We start from the raw sequence: 25,966 nt of genomic DNA, 5'->3' as shown, positions 1-25,966 counted from the left end.
TCATTGTCTTAATGAAGCTCGCCTTTTCTCAAAAAACAAGTAACAATATATTAGTTTAAAAAATAATAAAGGCCCAAACAAAACAATCTCCCCGAATTTATACTACTGTATACAAATATTATAGGATTTCCATTGATGGGAAATCCATGCTAAAGACCTTTCCTTCATGAGGTTATATGAATGTTGGACTCAACCCATAATTCATAATTCTCTGAATTTATACTACCATGAATTTATACTACTGTATACAAATATTCTAGGAATTCCATTGATGGGAAATCCGTGCTAAAGACCTTTCCTTCATGAGGTTATATGAAGTTGGACTCGACCCATAATTTCAAAATGTAGCACGAACTCGAGAGAGTCGACACGGGAGAACCTGGGAATCAGGTGAGTTGGGCAATTTCTTTAAAAAACGAGTCATTGTACAAGCGTTGCCACATGTGGCAGACTGTCAGTCTTTTTCACATACACAAATGAACATTATACCGAGGATTCTTTTATTGACGTCAAACTTCTTTAGGTTTTTCGATGTGGGATTTTAGTAAGGTACTTAGGCTTGAAGATAGTTATTAGTGCATGGTGTAGTTGGTTATCACGTCCATTTTCTTCTCAAGAGCTTCTTAGTTTGAATCGGGCAACCACAATTTTTTTAGTTTTTTGTCAAAAAAATAAAATAAAAGATGCCTTGACAAAAAAATAAAAGTTATGACAAAACAATAAAAATTACCTCGACAAAAAAAATCAATTTTTGTAAAAAAAAATTAAAAGTTATCTTGACAAAAAAAATAAAAGTTATATTGACAAAAAATTAACAGTTATGACAAAAATATAAAAGCTACCTTTGTTGAGGATTGATGTCTTGTATTCTGAGGAAATATATCTACCAAGGTTCGAATACATCTGTACATGGGATTCGATATATTTGGGACTTGATATATATCCATACAAGGGTATTTTGGTAATTTGTACCATATATCTGGGACTCAATATATATTGTTGCGATTGGAGGTTCATCTAAAAGTTAAGGGTTAAGGGAAAAATACAGATCTCTTTGTAATTAGATAAAAACAGATAGGCGTGAGGAAGAGAGTGAATTATATATCTCTTGTCTATTGCCAGTAAAGATGCTCTAATCTCCCGTGGACGTAGGCACGTTGTCGAACCACATATATCTTTACGGTTGATTGTCTATTTCTTTTGTGTTTGTTTCTTCTTTCTTGTTTTTCGTGGATTACTTTTCATTTCTACAAATTGGTATCATAGCCTACAAGGTTATTCCGCGTTCTGGGGTTTGCTACCACGATGATAGGAAAGGGCTCAAGCGTCAAATATGACATTGAGAGGTTCAATGGAAAGAATAATTTCACCCTTTGGCGATGAAGGATAAAAGATCTTTTGATACAACAAGGTCTGGCTAAGGCGTTGCTAGGGACATAGAAGAAACCAGCAAAGATAGACAATGAAGAGTGATAAGAGATGGAGGAAAAGGCGGTAAGTGTGATTCATCTGAATCTCTCAGATGACGCCTTGCATTATATGGTGGATCTCGAAACTGCTCCGAAGGTTTGGACAAAACTCAAGAGTATCTGCATGACGAAATCTCTGACAAACAAGTTGTTCTTGAAGAAGCAGTTGTATTCTCTTCAGATGGAAGAAGGCACATATCTGCTTGAATATCTCAACGAGTTCAACCAGATCATAAGCCAGTTAACAAGCCTTGAGGTCGAAATCGTGGATGAAGACAATGCCCTACTTCTATTGGCTTCACTTCCAGGATCATACGATCACCTGGTTATGACTCTATTATACGGGAACGAGACCCTTGAGAAGGATGAAGTCATTGCTACTCTTATGTCAAACGAGACAAGGAAGAAGGCTAACAATATTAAATCTCAAGGAGAATGTTTCTTTGAAAAATACAAAGAGAGTCATAAAAGGGGCAGATTAAATCAAAAGAGGTCTGAAAGCAGAAGTCAGTCAAAATCAAAGAGGAATGGTAAGTTTATTTGCTATTATTACAAAAAAGGTCATATGAAGAGAGACTGTTTGAAAAGAAAGGAGAATATAAAGATGATAGATATAGAAAGAACATCTGAGGAAGCTAGCATGACCGATAGCTCTGACGGAGATGATGGAGATCTTCTCTCTATATCTTCAGGTAATAATCAATTTACTAATTCTTGGATTTTACATTTTGGTTGTTCTTTTCATATGTGTCAAAATAGAAACTAGTTCGAAACCTACAAATCATATAGTGGTGGGTCTGTTTTAATGGGGAACGATGCGATATGCAAGACCATTAGAATAAAACTATCAAAATCAAGATGTTTGATGGAATAGTACGAATCTTATCAGATATGAGGTATGTCCCACAATTAAAGAAAAACTTAGTATCTTTGGGGGCTCTTGATTTGAATGGTTGCAAGTATACAACAACAAGTGGAGTCCTTAAAGTTAGTAAGGGATCTATGGTTGTCATGAAAGGTCAGATGATTGGGAACCTATACAGGTTGATAGGGAATATAGTTACAGTTGGAGCTACTGTCCACAGTTGTTGAGTCCAACATAGATGATACAAATTTATGGCATATGCGTTTAGGGCATATGAGTGAACGAGGTAGGATGAAACTTTATAAAAGAAAATTATTGAAGGGTGTCAGAGCCTGTAAACTGGATTTCTGTAAATAAATGTTTTCGGTAAACAGTGCAAGATTAGATTGAAAACTGCAATTCATACGAGTAAGGATATATTAGACTATGTACACACTAATGTATGGGGGCCTTCATCAATCAAATCCAAGGGTGGGGCAGAATACTTCATTGACGATTACTCAAAAAAGGTTTGGGTCTACTCCATAAAACACAAAAGTGAAGCATTCACAAAGTTTAAACAATGGAAAGTAGAGGTAGAAAGGAAGACAGGAAAGAAACTGAAATGCTTGAGATCAGATAATGGAGGCGAGTACAAGTCTAGAGAATTTCAAGAATTCTGTAAAGAAGAGGGGATTGTACGTCACTTTACCACACCAGAAACTCCTCAGTAAAATGGTGTGGCTGAGAGGATGAATAAGGCTCTTTTGGAAAGAGCTCGTAGTATGAGATTGAATGCAGATTTGAAGAAAAGTTTATGGGCAAAAGCAGTTAACATAACATATTTCATCGTTAAGAGGTCACCATTTATAGCGATTGATTGTAAAATTCTAGAGGAGATGTGGACATGAAAGTCGGTAGATTACTCTATGCTGAAGATCTTCAGATGTCCAACTTATGTCCATGTGCAAAGTGGGAAACGTTCTAAATTAGACTCTAAGTCTCAGGAATGCATCTTTCTCAGTTTTGTGAAGGGAGTGAAGGGATTCACGCTTTGAGATCCTACTTCACATAAGGTTGTGCTTAGTAGGGATGTTGTGTTTGACGAATCTCACATGGTGAAGTCAGTCAACATGCAAGAAGACAAAGTGCAAGTAGATGAAAGTGATGAAGAAAGATTGACAGTCCAGGTGAAGCTAGAAGAGTTTGAAACACCAGAAGAGGAAAAATCATCTAGCAGCATACCCGAACAGCAACAATCACATGGTGAACCCAACAGTTTGCCAAAAGGAAGAAAGAAGCATGTTCAATAAGCCCCTGTGAGATACGGCTTTGAGGACATGGTAGCCTTTGCTCAAACTGTTGGTACTGGAGAAATCGACTCCTTCCAAGATACTCTAAGTGATTCACATAGTAATAAATAAATGACAACCATGATGGAGGAGATGAAGTCTCTGAAAAAGAACAAGACTTGGAAGCTTGTCAAGAGGCGCAAGGGAGGAAAGCAATTGGGTGTAAGCGGATCTTTCGGAAGAAAAAAGCAGCAACAGACAATGAATGTGAGAGATTCAAGGCTAGACTTGTAGCAAATGGCTACTCTCAAAAGGAGGGAGTGGACTACAATAAAATATTCTCTCCGGTTGTCAAACACACTTCAATAAGGCTATTACTTGCTTTAGTAGCCATGTTTGATTTGGAGCTAGAATCGTTTGACGTGAAAACAATGTTTCTTCATGGTGATTTGGAGGAACAAATCTTTATAGAGCAACCTGAAGGCTTCAAGGTGCATGGAAAGGAAGATCAAGTTTGCTTACTCAAGAGATCACTTTATAGTCTTAAGCAATCTCCCAGCCAATGGTACAAGCACTTCGACTCTTTCATGGTGCAGATTGGCTATTCAAGAAGTTAGTATGATTGTTATGTTTATTTTAAAGTTCTTGATGATAATTCTCTTATTTTCTTGATGTTTTATGTTGACGCCATGTTCATTGATGCCAAGAATGCATGTGACATAACTTCTTTCAAGTCTATGTTAAGTTCTGAGTTCGATATGAAGGATCTAGGGGCTGCTAATAGGACCCTTGGTATGAATATTCATAAAGATAGAAGTACATGTGAACTTTGGGTAACTCAGAAAAGGTATGTTGAAAATGTGTTAAAGCGTTTCAATATGGAAATGGCCAAGTCAGTTAACACTCCATTGGCGAGTCACTTCAAGTTATCAGAATGACAATGTCCCACTACGGATGAGGAGATCGAGAAGATGTCTCTAGTGCCCTATGCTAGTGCAATCGGAAGCTTCATGTATGCTATGGTTTGTAGTAGGCCAGATTTATCTCATGCTGTCAGTGTTGTCAGTCGATACATGAGTAATCCTGGAAGGGAGCATTGGAATGCTATTAAGTGGATTTTCAGATATCTGAACAGGACGTCAGATCTCGAAATTATGTTCAACAAGAAGAGAAGCTCTATAAAACTTGTGGGATATGTCGATTCTGACTATGTTGGTGATTTAGATAAACAAAGATCTACTACAGGGTAAGTCTTCACACTAGTAGGTGGATCTATTTTATAAAAGGCAATGTTTCAACCCACGATTGCCTTGTCTATGATAGAGGCAGAGTACATGACAGCAGTTGAGGCTGCAAAGGATCTGGTCACGTTGTTTGGCTCGTGAGTTGGGGGTGGAGCAAGAAGGTACTGTGTTGCATTGTGACAGTCAGAGTGCTATAAATCTTGCAAAGAATCAAATGTTTCATGCAAAGACAAAACACATTGATGTGAGATATCACAAGATCAGGGAACTTGTGTCAGAAAGAATCATTTACCTGAAGAAAATTCATATGAATGACAACCCTGCAGATATGCTTACAAAACCGGTCACCACGAAGAAGTTCAAGCTTTGCTTGGACTTGCTTAATGTCTCTCATTGTTGAAAGTAAGGGAAGCACCCCATGGCAGGTGGGGGTGCAGTTGCGTACCTTTATGGAGGTACGGGGATGAAGACATCTACATGGTGGCTCGACAGAATTCAGTCAAGTTGAAGATTGTTGAGGATTAATGTCTTGTATTATGAAGAAATATATCTGCCAAGGTTGGGATATATCCATACATGAGATTCGATATATATGGGACTTGATATATATCCATACAAAGGTATTTTGGTAATTTATACCATCTATCTAAGACTCGATATATATTGTTACAATTGGGGGTTCATCCAAAAGTTAAGGGTTAAGGAAAACACGTAAATCTCTTTGTAATTAGATAAAAACAGAGAGGCGTGAGGAAGAGAGCGAATTATAACCCTATTCTCCATTGTCAGTAAAGAAGCTCTAATCTCCTGTGGACGTAGGCACGTTGCCGAACCGCGTATATCTTTGGGTTGTGGTTGATTGTTTGTTTCTTTTGTGTTTGTTTCTTCTTTCTTGTTTTTCATGGGTTGCTTTTCGTTTCTACAACCTTGACAAAAAAATAATTTTGTGCCACAAAAAAGAAATTTACCTTGACAAACAAATAAAAGTTATGACAAAAAAAATAAAATTTACCTTGATAAAAAAATAAAAGTTATGAAAAAAATAATAAATTACCTTAACAAAAAAATAAATTTTTGTCAAAAAAAGAAGAAGTTACCTTGACAAAAACATAAAAGTTACATTAACAAAAAAAAGTTGCCTTGACAAAAAAATAAAAGTTATGACAAAAAAATAAAAGTTATGACAAAAAATAAAAATAAAAGTTACCTCGACAAAAAAATAAAATAAAATTTACATTGACAACAAAAATAAAAGTTACCATGACAAAAATAAAAGTTACCTTGACAAAAAAATAAAAATTATGACAAAAAAAAATAAAAGTTACCTGGACAAAAAAATAAAAGTAATACAACGGTAATACAACAAGCACTTTCTTTTCTTTTCTTTTTTTTTAAAAAAGGTAATACAACAAACATTTATTGTCAATAAATAAATAAAAAGTAATACAACAAGTATCATGCTTTTCAAGCACGCATTTGCGCTGCAATTATTCTAGAAACCTAAAAAAAATTGATTTTTGAAACCTAAAAAATTTGATTTTTTAAAAATTAAAATGTTATTTCGAAAATTGGTACGCATTCTAATAATTTCTACATTGATAACCAAATATTTTATTTTATTTATTAATTTATTTGCATTATAAATTAGGTAATGCACTATTTTTTCTTACAGTTGTCAGTAATATATTTTAAATTAGATGATGTTATAAGATATTTTGGATTTTTATTATTTTTATAGTAAAATAATTATAAAATGTAAACCAACAATTCCAATTCAGTATATAGTATTATAATTAGTTAGGTATTAATAATTTTGGATTATAGCTAGTTAGGTTGTAATAATTTGGGTTTTATTTAGCGGCTTAAGGTTTTCTGCCAATTCGAGATTTTGGTGGCAATTTTTCCATCGATTTAATCCATTCTTTATTGTGGTCCATGTATAATTATATACTTCATTCATGATAATTATATGATTTTTCTTTTGTGTGATGTAAATTTAATGGTTAACATAAGTTCATCCAGGGAAAGAACATCGCAATATTCGTATATTGAGGAAAAAATGAAAGTTAATAATATAGTACCCCCATTTCTTATTGGATTCCTTAAAAACAATATTTATAATGAATTTTAATAATTTTTTTGGATTTTTTTTAAAGTTTATTCCGACCAATTTGATCGATTCCCGATCCGGATCGCCGATTCACTGATCCAGATGGGTTTTTAGGGTGCTTGATCCGGAGTACCGATCCGTTTTTTAAACCACTGGTATCAACATAAGATTTTGAGTTGGATGTTTTGAAACAAAATGATGGCTGATCTGATATGCCTCCTCTACCAGAAAAAAAAAGAAAAAAGAAGGAGTTTCTTAGATAATTGTTTCTTAAAGGAGTAAATTTTTTTTGGGTCATATAACTGAGGAGTGGCATTCAATATTGGCATGGCTTGTAGGCTATTTTCTTAAAAACCAGTTATATTAAGGCATATTTTGTCTTAGATCTGGTCCGTGTTTTAGTATGCCTTATGTTCTAAGAAATGACAGACCAATTTGCATTTGAACAAGCCTTGAAGTTAGATTTGCATACTGTGATTGTATAAGGATAGAAGAATTCATATGTGATGAACTCCTTTCCAAGGATGTCTAATGTGTACTTGTGCTGTGATTTATGCATGCCTTTCACATTGCACATAATCCATCATTTAGCTTGCTTATATTCTTTTTTTTTAACCTTCCCACAAGGAAATACTAAAATGAATGCCATCTCTTGCACCACATTGTTAAGAATGCCCCTTAGCATGATAGCTTTATATTTAGAGAGAGTTTAATGAACACTAAGTTCATATTCTAATGGTTGATATTAATATGGTCCTGTCATAGTCATAGGATGTCTAATTCATGCCTGCATTTCCAAAAGAAGTGAAAATTATGACTCGATTTCTCTAGGGCATTGTTGCCTATTTGTGCAATACAGACTAATCGACTCCCTCTGCAATCTGTCCAAATGATAGGACGATGATGACAGTTCTTAAAGCTGACTGGTCTACTTTACTATGAAATAATGCTGGCCCATGTTTACCTCCTCTTCTTGCTTGCCATGAACAAAGGTATTATTCATGTTTGAGACTAATAGATCATCGAGATTAATTATGAAGAGCCTACATCCTCTTGCTGGTTCTGGTTTTTCTGTTAAGCTAAAAATCTCATCAGCAATGAGGCCATGATCCTATTCCAAACCCCTGTCTGCAAACGGCTCCTGATCTTTTAATTTTTAAAGGGTGTGCTTTGATCAGGTTGCAATCTGAAACAACGCGCACCTTCAAACTTCTTTGTGAAATATAATTTTGGTGTCGAAAATTCTTAGGATGATGTGAGAATTTATTCTTATCTCTAATTATAAAATTTTAAAATCCCAAAGCAAATCTGTACACGCATGAAAATCTTGAAAATGGACGATCAGATAATATGTTGCAAGATGTACTATTTTAGAAATTTGAATTTTTTTTTTTTCTATTCATACATCTCGATGTCAAGATGATCAATTAAAGAATTTTCCAACTTCAAAAAATCCTTTTACGATGGATTATTTAAATACACGTTAATTGTAGAGTTTAAGGTTGCAACCTTATGTAAACTTTTTCCCATTGGCCCGTTTATCATTTCAACTGTTTATGTATAGGCTTCGACTCTACATTAGGACCGATCCCAATTTCACAGAGACTATTCATTCACTAGAGAGAGAGACTTCCAGGTTTGACAATTATCGCTGACATGAGAGAGAGAAAATTTCAAGGGGGTGGCAATGGACGAGAGGTAGACCCGATCCTGGTTTGATTACGGGTCAAAAAATTAATCCCGGTGGGTTAGGTCTGGCTCTAAATATTGTAACCAAACACTATTGGGGTCTGGTTTATGGTTCAGTAATGTTTTTCGAATCCCAATAAATAAAAAATATTTAAATATAGTTAAGTACATAGATATTTTAATTTTTGGGTTAGGCCTGAGTTCCAGTCCGGGTCCAGGTCCCACACTATATTTTTGGGTTAGGGTCCGAGTCCTATTGGGTCCAGGTGCCACACTATATTTTTGGGTCCGGGTTAGGTCTGGGTCTGGTGAATTCGAGTTTGGTAAGATCCGGGTCCGGATCCAGGTCCCATGTCATTTTTTTTGAAAATTGCATGCATAACAAGAGAGATAGATAGATAGATAGAGAGAGAGTCTTCCTAGTTGGAAATGGTAGGGGTGATATGAGTAGAGGTAGCAATGGACTCGGGACCCGACGGGTATTGGAATATGGTTGGGTGAAATGAGGGCAGAAAATGGTATGATTTCGAAAAAATAGATCGCGAACTCTTCTTGTTTTCAGGCACACATGAGCGTTATCTCAAGACAATATTTGCGCCCCATTCGATATAGTATTTAATGTGCATAAAAAGGGCAATTCGTAATCGGGATACAAGAAAACAGAGAGGTCTTTTAGAATGTTAGTAAGCTCTATGTACCCGAGCTTGGAACCCACACACTAGATACTAGAGTCTTGATAGTTTAGAGAGAGAAAGAGATGAAATCGAGTAGAGAGAGATAACTCACTGGTTTGCTTGCTGGAATTGCAGAGAATGGTCTATTGAGAGTGACTAAAAAATTGTTCAATGCGTATATTTCGTATGGGACAGACGCCTCATTATATAGAGCTATAAGGTGGCTGCTCATTAACTATAGTGGTGGTTACATGCATTACCAACAACTACAAGTTACATTAACTATAGTGGTGGTTCCATGCAGCACCAACCACTACAAGTTACATGCATCCCCTTAAACTCACTTGTAGTGATGGTTACATGTACCATCAAGTGCAAAGTGCATCATCAAGCGCCCTCCCACACACACATACATCGCACGTTTCGTGTACTCCACACATGCAACTTCTCTCTCAATTGTATTAAGAGTATATAGCATGGGAATACATGCTCTTAAATACAGCTTAAGAAACTCTCTCTTCTTTAATGTGGAAAGAACAATAAAACTATAGTCAAAGCAATTTAGGAAAGAATAATAAACAATAGTGTTGTTTTGAAATACTCATAAGTATTTTTCAAACAAAAAATACTAACAACTGGTATACTCAACCTTGGGTCCAGGTATGGGTCCAAATTTTGGATTCGAATACTTTCAGATTCAAATCTGAGTCAAACCGGAACCAACCCATACCCGTAGTCATATGGTATATGATGACAATCATGTGTCTTTACGTGCATGCTAGGTGTTCATATTGTCACAATATTGGCAACATTTACAATATTATTGGCAGAAAAAATAAGCTCATATTCATAAGATATATATGATTGTAAAAAACAGGCAAAGAAATGAAAATTCATAGTCACAGGTAGCAATGGATCTGACCTCAGACCAGGGACCAGCGGGTAGATCGAAGACCCGATGGGTCTAGGTATAGGTCCAAATTTTAGACCCCAATACCATTCAGATCCAGTTCCAAGTCCAGTCGGACCCGACCCATGCCCAACCAATTGCCACCCCTAGATATGAACCCTCGACACATGCAAATGGAGGGATGATCTCCAAAAAATAAAAAAAAGATATGGAACTGTGGAACTAATCCGGATTCAGATTTGGATTTGGATTCTATAAATATTTTTGGATCTCAATCCTGATCTAAATATTTAAGATCAGATCGGATCCAAATCCAAACTTGGATCCAATTTATATTATTCGGATCCGGATCCAGCTATAGTTGGATTTGAATATGGATCTAGGAGGATCCGGATCCAAATCTAGGTGGATCCGGACTCGATTCGAAAAATTCTTACCTCTCCGGTCCATTGCGAGCCCTAAACACTGCCAAAATATTATTTTATTTTAACAATAATACAACTACTCAAATTCATTTGCATCCTCCTAAATTGTGTAAAACAATGCTAGTCATTGATAGGCTAGGACTTGGACTGGGTCCATATACTTCAATTTTTTTCTTTTAATCGAGGGAAAAATGGATTCTCAAAACTTTTTTATGATAAAGATAAAAATACATTTTAAAGTTATCACAAATATTTTCAGTATTGAAACCACAATTCTCAAAACTATTTAAAGGTGTGCTTTACTTTGATTGATTAGAGCCTCGGCTCTATGCGTACTGCACCTATATTTAATTCATAAGGAGACATTTGAAAACAGATTTTAGAACATAAAAAATTCGAAAATAGGTGATACTTGCAAAATAAGGGTGTTGTTTAAATGAGGTGCGCACATTCAAACCTTGTTGGAAGATGAGTTTCGGTCCCGAAAAATCTTATAATGGCTTGAAATATTGTTTCCACCTCTAATTATGGAACTTGAGGATCTAAAAATGGAGTGGATCAAGTACATTTATAAACATATGAAAATCTTAAAATTGGATGGTTGGGATAATGTGTTACAAGATGCACTATTTATTTTTAAGGCTCCATTTTTTTTTTCATATCCATATATTTTGAGGTTGAGATGATCAACTGGAACAATTTTTTTTTCTTTCAATTTTTTGAGGGCAAGGAGACCCATTTCTATATTACAAAATTGACACCTTGTATAAATTTCTTCTCATTTTTGAAGCTTGAGATCCATTGTCCATCAAGATAACTACAGTTTTTGGCAAGATTTAAAGCAGCTTTGCTGACTAAAAGATATTCTACTTCCTTGGGAGTATACTGTCTATTCATTCCCTCATGTAGAACCTACATAGGATTAGTTTTAGGATCTAAATTTTGTGCTAAAACCTTTTTAACACATAGCTCAACCTCAATATATATAAAAAAAAAAATTCATAATTACAGCACTTGAAAAAAAAAAAAATCTCGAGATTGAATAGAAACCATCCAATTTTTAGAGGGAGATATCTATGTCTTAGAAAACTCAAAATTCAAGTATTAATATTATTTTAAAAATAATTATCTAGTAATTCTAAAGTAGTTACTAAAATTTTGAATTAAAAAAAAATAAAAAAAAAATTCTTGCCAACTAGGTCATCTTAGAGTAAAATATGCTCCTATACTCCCGAGGTAGCATAGTGTACGTGCTCGTCTGTGAGAAAAACCTGGGCACTACGCGAACCTTTTCCGCAAAATCGTCATTTTATTCCTATAATCCCTGGTTGTCAGCACGAGGAGCGGAAATTCAAACCGCCCGGTTTTGCGAATTAATGAAATCTCGCACCCCCTCTCACCTCAGTCCCGAGTTTCTCTCTCGTCAGCTTCGAGGTGAGTTCAGGAGCCCTCTGATGAAATTTTTATTTTATTTTATTAATTATTATAATGGCTCCTTCTCTGTACTCTTAATTTCTAGGTGTGATGGGCCCACATTATCCACCTGATGCTTCATCTTTCTTACATTTTCCTCACTAATTGGGTTATCAACAGTTTTGTTAACACTAGATTACTCTCTCTCTCTCTCTCATGATTTTGGCTTTTGTTTTCTTATGTCTTGAGTTTTGTCAGCCTTACAATTGATTTTGACATATATCAAATATCAATTCCTTGATCTGATGAATTTTGAAGATGAACTGAGTAAAACCCATATTGAAGATGCATGCAGATTAGGAAATGCATAGCCTTACTCTTCAAATATAGAATGGAAAAGCAAAGCCCTAGCCATTTTTGGATTGGATCTATATGTGCTTTATGATGTGAGCTTCTGCTACATATAATGGGAAAAATAAATTTTGGGGTTTTTGCTTTTGGGAATTTTACACTGGTAATCATAGAAACCTGGATCTTAAGAACTGGAGTGGAGCTGATGATTTTTCTAACTGTTGAACTATTTGGAAGCATTTGCACCCTTTTAAATTCTAAATAGACTTTCGAAAGCCATTGCACTCCTTCCTTTCTGGATTTGATTTCTTGGATATCTTCTTGTTTACAAGCATTTATTAGTTATATATGCTTCTCATAGTAAGAGAGAGTTAATATCAAGTGAATGCATATTAAAAGTGCAATTTTATAGAAAAATCTGGTGCACTCAAAGGTGTGAAGAGTTTTCTCGTAGTAGAGATGGAACTTATACAGAATTGGATAACACGGATTCTGGTCGACCATCTGGATTCCACATTATTGGGAACTGGCTGGCTCCCATATCTTTGGTTCCTGGCTGGGCAGGGTGTTGAGCCGGACGTGACTTAGGCTGACGCCGGGTTTTCACGCTCTGCACTAATAAATGGAAATTAACCCCCTCTACAAATTGTGACTGTGAGAGGAAATTTAAATGTTTCATGACATACCAATGATTATAATATAATTTGTTGAGCTTAAATGGTTCATCATATACAAAATACAATCATAATGATGAATAAGACACCTTTCTATTGGAATTACAAAGAAGCCTTTCATGATCTCAAGAAATATTTGCCAGCAACTGTATATAGATGGCCTGCATTCTACATCTTGAGTCAACCTTTTTCCTGGAAAAAATGATGGCCTATTTCAAAATATTCCCATAATCACAAGATAAAATTGGCATTAGGCACTGGAAAAATAATGTTCCCATAATCACAAGACAATTAGCATCCGGCACTGAAAACCAGATCTCACTAGTCATGACTTATTGCCAAATTATCTGAAGGTTACTGTCAACTGGTCTACAATTTATCCCAAAATTAAATTTTTCTCTAGTATGTTGGAAATAACATTGATCAAGGTTGGTGGAGTACTTGGGCACCTTGTCCAAATTGCATTTGGATAAGCCACGAAGTGAGATCTGCATCTTGCGGTTATAGAAGTTACAAACAATTCACATGTGATGAATTCCTTGACATAGCCTGGCCAAGGAGCTCTAAGTGTGTATCTCTACCATGATTTCACACATTCCTTTTTTAAGTTTAGTGTCTGTGCTCATATTTTTATTCACCATAGATGTTCTATTGAGATACTAGTGAATTAAAACCTGATTCAGATGATAGGAGTCCGGTAGTTTTATCCTTTAGAAAGTATTTCATGAACAATAGTACTATTGCTTCTACTCCCACTGAAACATGGTTTTCTAATGTGTTGTTGAAGATGAGTGCTTGCTGCTTATTTGGGACTATACAAGTCTTCCTTCAATCCAATTAAATGAGAAGGATGATTTTATGTTTAACAAACCTGAGTGGCTACACCTTTTAATTAAATTTTTGCAAAATAATGCTGCACCATATAGAGCACAAATATTTGTAGATAGGAGGAAATTCTAGTTCTATTTATATCTACACAAGAATTGGTGCTGATTAAGTTATATTGGATCTTTTGTCAAATGTTTTGATTTTGCTATGATGTTTAGCTTCATTGAGTTAGACTCTAGCTTCAGTATTCTCTAGTATCTCAATCAGAACAACTAGTATTTATTTTCTTATTCAGATTATGATTGAATGGGTGGAATCAGGTAGTAAATGCATGAAAAGTTCGTACTCTGAGTTGTATATTGGCAGCTAATATGAGGCAAAAACGGTGAAACTCTTAGTTTATGGATTTCCTGCTCAAATGTAGATTGTGATAAAGTCATTGTGGTTCCTTTGTTGAACAATAGAAAGATTTCAAAATGTTTAGATTCTCAATGGACTGGAGTCCAATTTTAAATTTTCGGCTAGCAATGTAAATCTATTAATTAGAATATTTTTTCTTGTTCAGTTTATGAATCATTGACGAGGAGTAATTAGTTATTTATAAAGATTATAAATGAAAAAGCATTGTGCTGTGAAGGCTGGCTTACAGAAGACTGAGGGAATGAATAGGGACGTTGGCTCCTCTGACTTCATAAGCAACTTACCTGATTGTATTCTGAGTTGTATCACTGGACGTTTATCCATGAAAGATGCAGTGAGGACAAGTGTATTGTCAAAAAAATGGAAATACGTATGGACTAGTGCCACAGGTCTTGATATGAATGAAGATTGCTTTTGCTTAAATAACCAAAATGGATGGAGAAATGAGAGGAGAATATCAACAGAAGATAAGAGAAAAAAAATGGTCAAAGCTGTCAGCCATGTTTTTAATAGTCATATTGGTCATATTGAAAAGTTTCAGCTCTTATTTAACCCTGGTATCTACACCTCCCATGTTGATCAATGGATTTCTTTCCTCACATGCAGTGGTGCACAAGAAGTTGATCTTGATTTTCGATTTCAACTGAAAAAATTTGTTGTGAACTTCTATCGATTGCCTTCGTATTTCTTCGATTGTGAGTCTCTTAGGGTATTGACTCTGCAAAATTGCCTTATACAACTACCAGTGGATTTTAAAGGCTTTAAATCCCTCGCGGTTCTTGTTCTCTCTGGTGTTTACATACAAGGTAGCCATCTTGAGGGTTTAGTTTCTAAATGTGAGCGTCTTCAAAGCTTGACATTGCAAAACGCTTGGGGTTTTAAGTTTATAAAGATCCGTTCTCCACTTAAGTCCCTTCAGTGCTTGACAATAGATAACAATTGCCGTGTAAGTCTATGTGAAGTTTTGGTTGATGCTCCAAATTTGTTGTCGCTGAATGTCACTGGTTACATGAGCAATCACTTCAACGTTCATGCGCTTGTGTTTAACTTTCCTCGGTTGGTGAACTTCTCTTGCACATGTGTGTCTCACAGTCCCTTCACACTGGATGGTGAACAAGCTGATGTGCTAGTCATGGTTCTAAAAAAGCTGGCTTATGTCGAGAATATGTCCTTGCTTGGATCTTTCATCAAGGTAATAATGGTTTCAAATATCTTTCTTTTTGAGGATATTCCTAGATGCTATTATGTGCATCAAATGTCATGTGCATTATTTTAATTGGCATCTCTCTCTCGTTCTCTCTCTCTCTCTCTCTCTCTCTCTCTCTCTCTCTCTCTCTCTCTCTCTCTCTCTCTCTCTCTCTTTCTTCCTCCGCCACCCACAAACACATGCTTGTGCATCATCAGGTAATTATGGATTTTTTTGGTCTGCCACGAGTTTCTTAGTTTCTGTAGTATATTTGACAAAGCATGTTACTTTTCTGACAAGTACACAATTTCATGGCTGATGCTTCTTGATGTTGTGTGTAAAGCATTTTCTCGAAATGGGGAGTTGGGCAAGGGGATGTAGCATAAGGCTTTCAAATAATTGTTATGTTGCCTAGAATTTTCAGATCATTCCTTTTAAAAATGAATACGACACTCAATAAATTATTACCTTCTAGAAATGTATAAGGCGCTTATATTTTTATTTATGTTGTTGATACCTACATGTAAATTTGGTTATTTGATATCTATTATCAACATTTGTTTGGTTGTAGCAGTTGTGTATCGGTAGATCAAATTTCCCTGTTTTTGGGAATTTGAGGAAACTGTCGATAAAGGTGGACATGACCCAACCATTGGAGGTTACAGAATTCACTTGCTTTCTTAAAAGCTGTCCATCATTAAAAGAACTTGTTATTTGGGTTCGTATTCTTTAATGCAAACTCATTATAGAGTTCCTTTTTCTATGAAGTGTTGGTGGTTCTTTATATGTATCCTTGATATTGTTCTATTCTATGGCCTTTTTCCAGTGTGATGAACCTCTTGGGAAAAAATATTCTTCAGGGCTATGGGAAAATGTGGAGCCTACCGACTGTATTATCCACCATCTTGAGAGAGTGGTGATAAATGACTTCAGTGGAGAGGAGGATGGGATGGGATTTATGAACTTTTTGCTTAAGAATGCACGAGTACTCAAAAAGATCACAGTTAATTTTAATAAGGGACTATGGAAGGATACACAAGAACTTGCTCTTAGGGGATTGAAGCGGTTGGAGAGAGCTGACGGTCATGTCGAATTGCTTATTGGTTATGTGTCATTTTGGGATGATTATATCCTGATTCGAAAATGTGCGGGTTCCACATGTACATCATGACATGGGTAAAATGTGCCAGTTTGATTTGGTCAAGATTTTCGCATCTACTTTACCTTGAATTCAGTTTTATTGAGAAGATTGTGACAAGTATTGGATTCCCATTTTGCTTTCAATGTTTGAATTTTCTACCCATCTCTTCAGATTAGAGCGCTGTCTAACTTCATTGGAGTATGAGTCATAGATATAACAGTTTCTCCCAGTGTACTTGGAATTTTGTCGTTTATCTACTTAAATGCACACTTGTTGCATTACCAATCAACATGAAATGGTGGTGACAAAGAACTTTGGAGGAGTGGAAAGGGACTGATGTTTTTGCATGTGCATGCAAGTTCACAGCTCAAAAAGATGATCGGTTTAGTTGTTGACTTACTCTCGAATCTAGAAGATTGAATCAGTTTATATTATCATATCTAGTTTAAATAGTGTGGAGCAGTTTGCAAAGACTTCCAATGAAGTAACTAGAAATCTGGTTAGATTTTTTATGTCTCCTCAGTGTATAGTTTGAGCATGATCTCTCTTTTGGGTTAGTATTTCGTTTTATGACGTCACTGGTGCATCATCTTTTGTGTATTTGACTTTTAGTTTTGAGCTGGTGAGCTTGGATATATGAATTCATGGTTGGTGGGAATGTTGAAAAAAGCACAAAGCACCACCTTGGAGGCCAGGAGGCTCTTGCCACGTACTTAAGGTGCCTCAATTCCAAAGTGCCACCCCTCTCACACACACAAGCACGCATAATAGCATAGGCGCTCACACACGCATACTAACGTGCACACAAGCTCGTGTGCACATATCATATCGTATTGAGGCACATGCCTTAGCTGAGGCAAGATGCACTGGCCTAGGCATCTCAGGTGCTTAGGAGGGCCAACTGCTGGGCGATGCACCTGCCTAGGCACCCACCTTGGGGCAGGCTGCCTAGGATCATTGCATTGGTGCTGATGGGGTGCTTAAGCTCCTGTTCCCCCCTATGCGCTACCTAGGCATGATGGGGACTACCTTTTTAACACTGTTTGGAAGCCTTGATCTTCATATGACTTCAGATATATGCCATGATTATCATTATTTTTACATTTTTCCCATAATTTGAATATTGGAAATTGGATAAGTGTTCAATCTGTCCAATTGATTTCAAAATAGTACTAATAACAGTTGCTTCATTATCTGATTTCAGTAGTGGATGATTGACAAGCTCGTAGTAAATATATCGGCTTATTTCAAACAATTACTGCAGTGTATTGGCTCTATGAAAAGTAATATTGTGCTAAAAATTTGTATGAAACATTAAATTTTCATACATTGGATATTTATTTGAAAAAACGAGCTGCCAAAAATACTCTTTTAGCAAATTGAACATTTCCTTAGAAAGGCTGCATTAAAATTTCTCATAATAAAATGGAACATTTCTTGAAGGAAAACATTTATATAAGGTATCAACCTTATACTATAGAAGTGAGGCTTACTTCAAAGACCCATTCGAAAAGATTGTTCCAATGCTAAAAACTCACCAATTGATCATCTCCACCTGAGGTGTTGGATATGGTAAAAAAAGACTTCAACTATGAAAAATAGTGCATCTTGTAAGACATCATTTGGACCATCTATTTTAAAGATTTTTAGTTGTTTATATTTCTTCTCAATTTGTGCCAATTTTTGGAGCTTTAAATATCATGATTAAGGGTAACAATAGATATTAATATCATTAAACCTTGAATCTCATCATGTTCCATCAACTTGACTCCATAAACTTTCTTTTGTAAAGTGTCAATTTGCGCCAATTTTTGGAGCTTTAAATATTAAGGGTAACAATAGATGTTAATATCATTAAACCTTGAATCACGTCATGTTCCATCAAATTGACTCCAAAAACTTTCTTATGTAAAGTGTCTAAGGAAAGTCTTTTATGTTCCCCTACAACATAGAAGTTTTATCTTCCTTTTTATCCAACCTTTCAAGGTTAAGATTGCCTCAATCACAATGTTATGGTTCTACATTATTTTATTTTTAATTTTTTTTCTATAAACTATTTTGACACCAAATTTTGGATGTCCATGCCTCTATTAAATTTTCACTAAAGAAAAATATAAAAACAAAATATTTTCAATAAAATAAAATGACCAAAATACCCCAAAAAGTTTTAAGGGGTATTTTGATCATTATTTTTTATAAAAAATTATTTTTAATATCTTTTATAGGTGTGCCCAATGAGAAGATGGCACATACCAAATTTCATATTCAGAAAAATAGTCTTAAAAAAACTAAAAATAAAATACTTTGAGTGATCGGATCTAAGATCAAATAGTGAGTGACTCTCTTGATAAGAAATGGACGGTTAGATGGTAGGGGGAGGATAGAACTTCTATGTTGTAGGGCGAATATAGAAAGCTTTCCTAGTTAAAGTTGATAATGGGCCCTGGTAGGTGGCTAGCTTTTTGGCTGGTCCCAATTTGTTGAGCCACATGCCAGGCTTGGGCCTAACCTCCACTATTTCGAGCTACGATTGAACCCCAAGCTGGGCCGGCCCAAACCGGCCCATAGGCAGCCTCGTTCATAGTCAATATTTTCACGGATCATTTACTGATCCAAAACTGCGGTCAAAATGAAGGACCAAATAATGAAGGGAATAGAAAACTTATCTCAATCCACAAGCCCACATTCATTACAGAAGGACCAGATGATGAAGAAATGCTTTGGACTAAACCCTAGCTTTTTGGATCACCACCACTGCTAATAAATTTTATTCCAAGTTCCTGACAATGGTGCGACAAATGACTTGAGGGACACTCTTCAGTCTTCACACTCACAAGCATTTAATGCACATGAACTCCAGGTATAAGTCAAGTGAGATATCTCATTCATTACCAATTCTCTGAAGAAGCTTAAGGCTTCGTGTGATCAAGTAGCAGCAATTGAAAATCAAATTTTCGACCGTGGCAAAGTGATGTATGCACTTTGATTTGAATCACAAATAGAGGACCTTTGTGACTTTGATATTGATACAGGCTTCTACAACTTGAATCCATGTTGTCATACTGAATGCATGTGAACCAGGAACCACAACCTTTACTGAGTTGCACCCTCAGCTTCTACAACTTGAATCCATGTTTGTCACACTAAATGCATGTGAACCAGGAACCAAACAAGGACATGATGTCTTAATTGTCTCCAACTCCTTTAGACAGACATGGTTGAGGTTGGTTTGACTGTGGATGCAGAAGAGGAAGAAACAACTTCAGTAATTCGGGTTACAATGTGAATGTTGATCATGGCCTTTTTTCTATGCCACTGTACAGAAATTAGTCTGCAAATCAGGCAAGAGTCAACCAACCTTCTTCCCTCAAGTCAACTTTGTGGGAAACAAAAGCATAGCAGAACCAACTATCGGTATAGGTTCGACTCCACCTTCAATATGCCTAACATTGGTGCACGAAATTCGACATCTCAATCCACAAATCAGCTTGAGGCTATCTTGGCCTCCTCCCATCCTGAATAGGGAACTGTGCTGGGCCCGGTCATGGCTGGTCCTACCTAGGTCATTGCCAGCGCTAGTTTGAAAGATGAAGAATCGGATTTGGGCTTGATTGGCATGCCATTGAAGTATCCAAAGAAAGGGGTCTCGGGCTGAACTACGTTGTCCTTTTGAATGGAAAGGACATGATTCCAGAAAGCAAAGAGGAAATAAGCATGTGGTTTTCGAAAAGGTGCAGGTCCATTGGCCCTTTAAACCCATAGTCTATGATGTTTAAGAAATTTAAAAATTGGATCATTCCTGAAATATCAAGTATTCTTGCTCATGATTAGGTCTTTTTTAATGGGATTTCGAAATTAAATAAAACATTTGGTGAGTTGAATAATTGTTTATCTCATGAGTCCTTGATAAGTTTCTCTTTGACTGCAATATTTGAACAATATAAATGAAATACCTATTCGAAGATTAGAATACGGGAAACATCTGATGGATTCGTGCACATAAAATCTCCATATGAAATTCATAAAAAAATCTAGTAAAATTATGGAAAAGTCCCCTACAAGATTGTTATTTAAAAAAAGGAATTGTATACTATAAAATTATGTACTTTTGGTATAGAAATGTCCTACAGTTGTCACACATAAAATCTAATAGCTTGGGTGCGTCACAAAGTTCGAAAAAGTACTTTTGAGCATTGAGCATGGTCAGTGGAACAAATCTAGCTGCCTAATTTCACATCCAATGGTCACTGGTAATTGTGAGCTCCACGTACCAAATATAAATGGTCTTATTGGTTCCTATCAATTTCTTGTCGTTCTTTACCAATATTATGTATCGGGGCTTTAGCCAAATATGCATTTTCCATACTCTGATTAGTCCCATAATCCAAAGAATCTTCAATCCTAATTTTTAGCGTAAACCTAGCACTTTTTGGCTCTCAAAATGATCTTTACAAGAATGATTCTCTCATGAATTTGTCCTATCTTTAATCGTAGGACCCCATATTATCACCAATCACCGATTTCCAATCCACTTCTACAAATTTACTACAAATCTCTGTAATTTGCTTAAAGATCTCAAAGTTCCAAATATGAATTGGTAGGCTATCTATTCTACTCGAGCATATTTTAGGAACAATTTTTTAATAATTTAACGATGCTGACCAATCTTGAGTTGTTAAAAGATTTCATCTAAATATTCAATGTCTTTTTCTAATAATAATTTATATATTATTTTTATCAAACAACAGGAAAAACACAAATGATTCAAGAAAAGCTTACATGTAGGCTTCTCCGAAATATTCCAAACCTTCCAAGCCCATCGATCTAAACGTCTAAGATCTTATAATGCCTGAGAGAAAGATCCCAATAACGTAGATCGTAGCACGTCCCTTCTTGTATAACATATCGCATCTACAACATTTAAGATCACAATTTCATCCATGCATCCATCAAAACCTTAGAATCAACTCTGGTTTACGATGAGCACTAGCCTGTGACTTAGCTCTGGTAATTTGAGCATAGTAAGAGTTGCTATTGCTACCAGCAAATCCATCATCACCAACACACACATCTTTAAGCACACTCATTTTCTCTACCTTCACACGCTCTCTCTCTCTCTCTCTCTCTCTCTCTCTCTCTCTCTCTCTCTCTCTCTCTTTTCCCTTTCGTTTATTCTCTTAGAGTGATTTCATTTCTAATGACATCGGCAAGAATATCAAGGGCAGAAGAAGTGAGGGAATCCTGTCAATTTTTCCTTTTCCCCCCAAAACCTGCCTTTCTCGTATCGTTTTAGCTGTTTTGGAGAGAATTGGAGCTATTTACAGGGGGAGGGAGGAAGGGCAGCACGCCTTCTAAGCGTGAGGGGGCAGGTAGGGGTGAGATAGTCCTATGTCATATTCTATAGGTCAAGATCATAAGAAGGAAGATCAAGTGGTGAGGAAGTCATGGGAGTTACAGAGGAAGTTTCCGAATAGAGGTAAGAGAAGGGAGAAGTTCACCAACCAGAGTTAGGACATGTGGAGATGGGTGGGCATGAAGATTTCATGAGGAATTTCAAAAAGGTAGTTTGGGCGTCAAAAATGTCTGGTGTATAAAATGGAAATTTGGAGATAATAATAGTAGCCAAAATATGCAAGCAATGGCTTTAAGATCTAAAGATGTAGGTGATATTAGCGGTGATAAAGATAGTTGAGTACCCTACAAATCATGGCAGTCTGATAATATGGCAATAGTGTGTACTTTAAGTCATGAGTACATAGTTAGGAGTGATAATAATATTCAAAGTATGGGAAGAGGTCATGTGATTAATTAGAATGTGGAAACGCCAGAAAAGCATCATCTGATGATAGTGACGAGTTTTACTTTGGAGATGGACAGTGATAAAGGCATCAAATGTGATGGGCAAAATGGTCAAAGAAATAAGTTGGTTTCTCAAGAAGCGGCGAAGGGGATTTCAAAATCCCTTGGAAAGCAGTGTCAGGGACAGATAGAGGCGGCGTAGAAGGTGGGTAAGTATACCTAGAAGTGCGTGATGGCGGTTGAGAAGATGGATGGCCAGTTGAGTATACAGAAGGAAAGGATGGGTATCGTATATGGTTGGCTTATATACAAGAACAGAGAAGGTTTTTCGACTAAACAATCAATGAAACTAAGAATTGAAGAAGATATTGAAGATATGAAGAGGCTTCTGCCTTATAAGAAATCAGTTGTAGCTGCTAAGCAATGGCTCCCAAGACAGTCTGATGGAAGTGATTGGCCTCATGATTAGATTATTAAGATAGATGTTGAAGAAGATTTTAATATGAAAGAAAATGATGCAGTATCATGAGCATATTATCCCATAGTGGTGTATGAAACTGGAGAATATTCGAATGGGCAACAATGGGCTAATGAGGAAACTGTTGTGGATGTTGAACCTCTATAAATGGTTCTACTAATAATGATTCACGCAATCAAATTATCCAAATGGTTGAGGCTATGAATATTCAGGCGGAAGACTCTATGGAGGAGATTGTGGATGCAATTGAGGCTTTACAAAGTCCAACGAGTAGGTGCCGGAAGAAGAAGGTGAAAGCCAGCTACAGGAAGGTAAGCGTTGTTGATAAAGAAAATAGAGCGACATCAAAAAGCACTGAGAAAGGTCATAATCAAGAGTTGATGGAGCTTGGCTCAAAGACCATATCTATTAGTAGGTATGCTATCAGACATGGTTCATCTTCTCTGTCTAAATGATTAGAATTCTCTCTTCGAATGCTAGGGGTCTGTTTAGTGCGAAACGTATATTTGATTAAGAAAGAATTCCCTAATTTAATTTTGATACAAGAAACAAAAATTGCTAGCTCTAGGTTGTTTGCTATTAGGCCTGTATGGGGCAATAGACCTATACAATTTTGTACTAAGGATTCTGGTAGCTTGTTTGGGGGTATCTAGACTATTTGTGATCCCTCAGTTTTGATTTGTGAATGGCCTAGATGAATTGTCAATATCTTGTGTTTTTTTTCAACAATATTTTTTGTTTTGTTTGCTTATTTCAAAAGTATATGGGATGAATACTTCAATGTTAAGGCCGATTTTGTGGGTTGAACTTTCTATAGTGGGGGAGGGGGAGCCTTAATATTATTAAATGGCCAAATGAGTCTAGTGTGTAACATAAGATCGATTCTTGTATGAAACCTTTTCAAATTATATCTCGAGCTCCAAGAACCTAGATATTCCAACGGCAGGGCTAAGTTCACTTGGTCGAATAATTACCCTGTGAACCCCATTATGACTCGTTTAGACCGGTTCTTGGTCACTCCGGGTTGGGCTGAGAGTTTTCCTCAGGGGTCAGCTTGTGCCCTCCCTAAACTTTATTTTGACCATATCCCACTGAAATAGGAAAGCAAGTCTCTGGTTAGAGGTAGAGGTTACTTTAAGTTCGAGATAGCATAGACTAACTTCTCAAGTTTTCGGCTGTTTCCTAGATTAAAGCAGCCCTTTGTCTCCCTACCGAAGTCACTATCAAACTGCTCGCTCAACTGAAATACCAAAGGTTCGTGCAGAACCTTTGGAGCCGCTCCGCGTTACTTTAGTTTAGTAGGGCTTGCTTGCAACTAAAAGAAGTTAGGCTCTTATTGAAAGGCTTTCCCTCACTCAGCGACCGACTTTCGAGACTATACAAAAATGCTATGAATGATCTGATTATTGATGCTTTTAGCAAAACCTCTGTTCAAGGGTGGTCTAGCTATGTGGCCTCCATAAAAGTGCAAGGGGTTAAAAAGGAATTGATAGACCGGAGAAAGAGAAATGTGGTAAACTATAAGGTGAAACTGGAGGAGACAATGTCAAATATTTGTGATTTAGACCTAAAAGAGTGGGATTCTTGGTATTATTGAGATGGAAAATATAGCTTTACGTAATAATCTGTATAAGGAATTGCATGAAGGGCTTAGGGTTGATGAAATGTATTAGAAACATAGATCTCGTATTAGGTGGCGCAAAAAAGGTGATCTAAATACATGGATCTTCCACAAAACTACTAATGCTAGAAAACACATTAACAATATTCAAGGTCTAAAAATAGATGTAGTTGTGGAAATGAGGTAGGCCTTAAAAATGCAATGGTCAAGTATTTCCAGGAAGCATTCCCACAGATTTTAGTCAAGTCTCATTTAAAAAGTTACTTCAGAAAGGAGAACTTGAATTGAGAGACTTTTTACTGAGGTTGAAATTAATGAAGCTGTGTTTAGTCTGGTAGGGATCATGCCCTAAGACCAAATGGTTTCCCGTTGCATTTCTTTCAGTAGTACTGGGATTCGATTAGTCGGAAGTGTTCAATATGATGTTTGAATTCTATGATAGGGGTTTGTGAATATTAGCCTCAATTCTACTTTATTGCCCTTATTCTTAAAATGGGGATGATTAAGTTTTTGGATAACATCTGACCCATTAGTCTTGTATCTAGTCTGTATAAAATTCTAGCTAAATGTTTAGCAAGAAGACTAAAGACTATACTACATATGGTTCTCAAATTGCTAATAAAAAATAAGGTATTGTTTATAAATCGATCTTGAGAAGGTCTATGATAAGGTTGAGTGGAGGATTCTTTTACAAACTATGAAAGCTATAGGATTTTTGGTAATATATGGTTAATGTGGATTAAAGGTTATCTGAAGTCAACTCATTTTTCTATCCTTATAAATGGAAAGCCTAAAGCTAAGGGGATCCATTGCCCCCTCTTTTATTCACGACAATGGGGGAAATTTTTAGTGGGATGCTCACATCAGTTGTAGAAAGGGGTATGTTGGCTGGGTTTCAAGTGAAAAATAATGGATCAGTGGTTTCTCATCTGTAATATGCAGAAGATACAATGAGCTTTTGAGGTGCTAATGACATGGAAGTTCAAACTTTGAAAATATTTCTTAAAGTTTTTGAAGTAGTGACAAGGAAGAAAGTTAATCTGCAAAAGACTACTTTAATAGGGGTGGCTTGTGAAGATAATAAAGTTAATCAGTATGCTGAAATGATAAACTGTGGGATTGGATGCTTTCTAATTAGGTATCTTGGTCTACCTCTTTCAAGAAGTAATAGAATCTCAACTCTGTGGGATCCGTTGATCCAAAGGATGCAATATAAATTAGACTCTTGGAATTTTAAATTGCTTTCCTTAGGAGGTAGGGTGATATTGATCAAAGCAGTTTTGGCAAATTTACCTATATAGTATATGTCTCCTATCAACATGCCTAGTATGGTTATTAAGATACTTGAAGGTCTCATGAGCAATTTCCTATTTGCCGCTTTTGAGGATAAGAAGAAAT

At 36.1% G+C, this 25,966-nt stretch overlaps 1 protein-coding gene across 9 annotated transcripts; it reads left to right on the top strand.

Moving 5' to 3' along the window:
- Window positions 1-11,855: 11,855 nt before the first annotated feature.
- Window positions 11,856-17,186, top strand: LOC18433007 (F-box/FBD/LRR-repeat protein At1g13570). 9 transcript variants are annotated; one of them, XM_011624597.3, is made up of 4 exons: window positions 11,856-12,091; window positions 14,489-15,535; window positions 16,104-16,247; window positions 16,356-17,186. In XM_011624597.3, exons 2-4 carry the CDS (start codon window positions 14,537-14,539, stop codon window positions 16,698-16,700), a joined length of 1,488 nt encoding a protein of 495 aa, XP_011622899.2. In that variant the 5' UTR covers window positions 11,856-12,091; window positions 14,489-14,536; the 3' UTR covers window positions 16,701-17,186. The 9 variants fall into 9 exon arrangements, with proteins under 9 accessions (XP_011622899.2, XP_020522157.2, XP_006843168.3 ...); XM_020666498.2 differs by having other exon boundaries at window positions 11,860-12,091; window positions 16,390-17,186; XM_006843105.4 differs by having other exon boundaries at window positions 11,882-12,091; window positions 14,561-15,535.
- Window positions 17,187-25,966: the final 8,780 nt, after the last annotated feature.

Source organism: Amborella trichopoda, chromosome 5 (assembly GCF_054954075.1).
Source record: "Amborella trichopoda isolate Santa Cruz 75 chromosome 5, AtrichopodaSantaCruz75HAP2 v2.0, whole genome shotgun sequence".
NCBI classification, from domain to species: Eukaryota; Viridiplantae; Streptophyta; class Magnoliopsida; order Amborellales; family Amborellaceae; genus Amborella; species Amborella trichopoda.
This window is presented reverse-complemented; position numbering and strand designations above follow the sequence as displayed.

Coding starts and splice junctions, on each gene's coding strand:
- LOC18433007 (XM_011624597.3), top strand. CDS start 14,537: ATGAAAAAGCATTGTGCTGTGAAGGCTGGCTTACAGAAGACTGAGGGA. Junction 15,536..16,103: donor TGCTTGGATCTTTCATCAAG/GTAATAATGGTT, acceptor TGGTTGTAGCAG/TTGTGTATCGGTAGATCAAA. Junction 16,248..16,355: donor TAAAAGAACTTGTTATTTGG/GTTCGTATTCTT, acceptor GCCTTTTTCCAG/TGTGATGAACCTCTTGGGAA.